This window comes from Contarinia nasturtii, unplaced genomic scaffold (genome assembly GCF_009176525.2).
Source record: "Contarinia nasturtii isolate CC-2019 unplaced genomic scaffold, AAFC_CNas_1.1 Cnas_scaffold_2989, whole genome shotgun sequence".
NCBI classification, from domain to species: domain Eukaryota; kingdom Metazoa; phylum Arthropoda; class Insecta; order Diptera; family Cecidomyiidae; genus Contarinia; species Contarinia nasturtii.
The window spans coordinates 1-2,348 of NW_022200305.1; the positions used below are offsets into that span (position 1 = coordinate 1).

Sequence of the window (2,348 nt, forward strand, 5' to 3'; positions counted from 1 at the left end):
TATTCATCGAAATAACCACCCCGACCAACAACACCGAATGGCTCTTTGAGTGTGATCATAACGGCAGCAATGTTGTCTCGATTCCACGTTGGACTGAAGATTTTATTGGAAAATCGAAAGGTCAACAAATTTTGCACCATTTCTTGTCCCAAATAATGATCCATGCGGTAGATTTGCTCTTCAACAAACAACTTTGCCAAATGATCACTCAATTTTTTCGATGATTCGGTATCTTTACCAAATGGTTTTTCAATGACCACACGATTCCAGCCTCTGGTGAGAGAAACAAAAATACATTTTTAGAACAAATTAAACGGCAAATCTAAAACACATTGGACAACACATTGGTTTTTATACTCACTTTTCGGCCATGCAATTAGCTTTGATCAATTCGGTAAACGAAATGAATGCGGTGGGTGGAATTGACAAATAAAAAAGTCTATTTGCATTGGTTCCTTTTGTCAATTTGTTAATTTCGTCATTCAATAATTTAAAGTCATCGTGAGAACTATATTTTGAGGCCACATAACGATTCAATCCCCAAAATTCTTCGTATCGAGCTCGTTCACTGGAGTTGACTTGTATATATGGCTCGAATCTGGTGCGAAATTCAGCTGTTGTTAATTTAGTGCGACCACATCCCAAGAACATGGTTCCATTTGGCAACAAATTATCACGGAACAACGACCATAGAGCGGGATAGATTTTCTTTTTTGCTAAATCACCCTGAAAATCAGTTTTGAATCAGTACAGAAAATGACTAATTCGTTTGATTAAATGTTTCCGGTTTATGAGAACGTTTTGGGTTCCGATTCTCATTCTTTTTTCGGGAAGAACACTTTTTTTCGGAGAGTAATTTTGAAAGGATATAAAAACTGATAAAAAGAAAGAATCTTACCGTTGCACCAAATGTAACAAATGCGTGAGGCTGATTTTCCAAACCATTCAAATGGGCGCCTTCAATTGGAAAACAATTCAATTTTAGTTCGGTTTGATGAATTCGATTAAAAAAGTTAAAATTCAGAATGAAATGATGAGATTAGTATGGACAACAGATTCGGTAAAGAATCTAAAACTTTAACTATTTGTGAAAAATTCGAATAAACATGATATATAATGGGAAAATTAAAAAAAGACTTCAAATTAAAAAAAAAAAGACTTAAAAAGCGTATTACGTAATATGAACAATTGTTAGTGGCACGTGACCGATATCGATTAGATTATCGCTTCGTAGTTGAATGTATAATCAAACTTATTTTGAAAAACAAAATTAAAAGCATAGTCATTTGTTTCCGCTCCTTCTTAATTTAATCATAATCATTGCTGTCATTGTAATCTAGTCTTTCAAATGTTATCTTCACTTAAGTGCTATCATCAGATTGTTTCAAGAAACAAAATTATTCAAAAACAACGCAATAGTATATACAAAGGAATCTAATCGAATGATCATGTTTTAAGTGGAATGCACGTCATTTAAAGAGTGACGCATAGCATGGGAAAAAGTAAATTGATTCATTGATAAGGAAAAAACGTGATAATTTCATGTGGATTTTTACTCAAATAGAAGCACACAATCTGGTCAAAAAAATAGTCATTTTCTGAACCAAAAAAATTGCTTTTTATAGCAATGAATGGGCGTAGTCACTCAGTATTACTGACCTCTGTAAATTGATGCAATATCATCTCCAGTATCAACTCCACTGCTTCGTGCGTCAACGATGATTGTTACACCTATGGAAAAGAGAATTGTAATCAAGGTTTTCATCTTGATCTCTTTAACCGTTAGTAAATTCTCTCTACTCCACTTTTATATTGAAATTTTTGTTTATTTTTTTTTATTAAAAAATATGTATAGAAAACACACAATGGCACACACAAAAGTTGTTTCTGGCTAAACTGTCCAAATTAAACTAACTTGAGTTGTCAACGAATTGCAGAAATTTAAAGCAGTGCTCTCCTGAACACCGCACACACACATACAAAACCAAAATTTACTCACTGATAAAAGAATCATATCAAACACAAAGCTCAACAACAGAGGCACAGAAAAAAGTAAGAGAGTGTACTTCGTTTTGTAGTGTATGACAATAGCTTTTTTGTTTGTTCATCATTCGTTTTATTTTTTTTAATCAGTTACATCTTGACACGCATTAATATGTTGATAACACATTATGTAACATAAAAAAACATGTTTGCCAATTATTATATGTTGACATCAAACATATTGATAATAGATTTCAACATATTGTTAATAAGATAGTTCAAGGCTATTCATTTGTTTCAAGAAAAGAAAATCATTAATAACAGACATTCAAACACTATTTACTAAAAAACTATGGTCAAAGCAA

The 2,348-nt window shown here is 32.3% G+C and overlaps 1 protein-coding gene across 1 annotated transcript; it reads right to left on the reverse strand.

Annotated features, from left to right (window-relative positions):
• Positions 1–3: 3 nt before the first annotated feature.
• Positions 4–1,926, reverse strand: LOC116349629 (glucose-6-phosphate 1-dehydrogenase-like; the record flags this gene model as incomplete). Its single annotated transcript, XM_031781166.1, has 4 exons — positions 1,660–1,926; positions 899–957; positions 362–726; positions 4–273 (listed from the first exon to the last, which is right to left on the reverse strand). Coding segments are annotated over exons 1-4 (800 nt in total), but the record flags the coding sequence as incomplete, so codon positions are not given.
• Between the last annotated feature and the right edge of the window lie 422 nt (positions 1,927–2,348).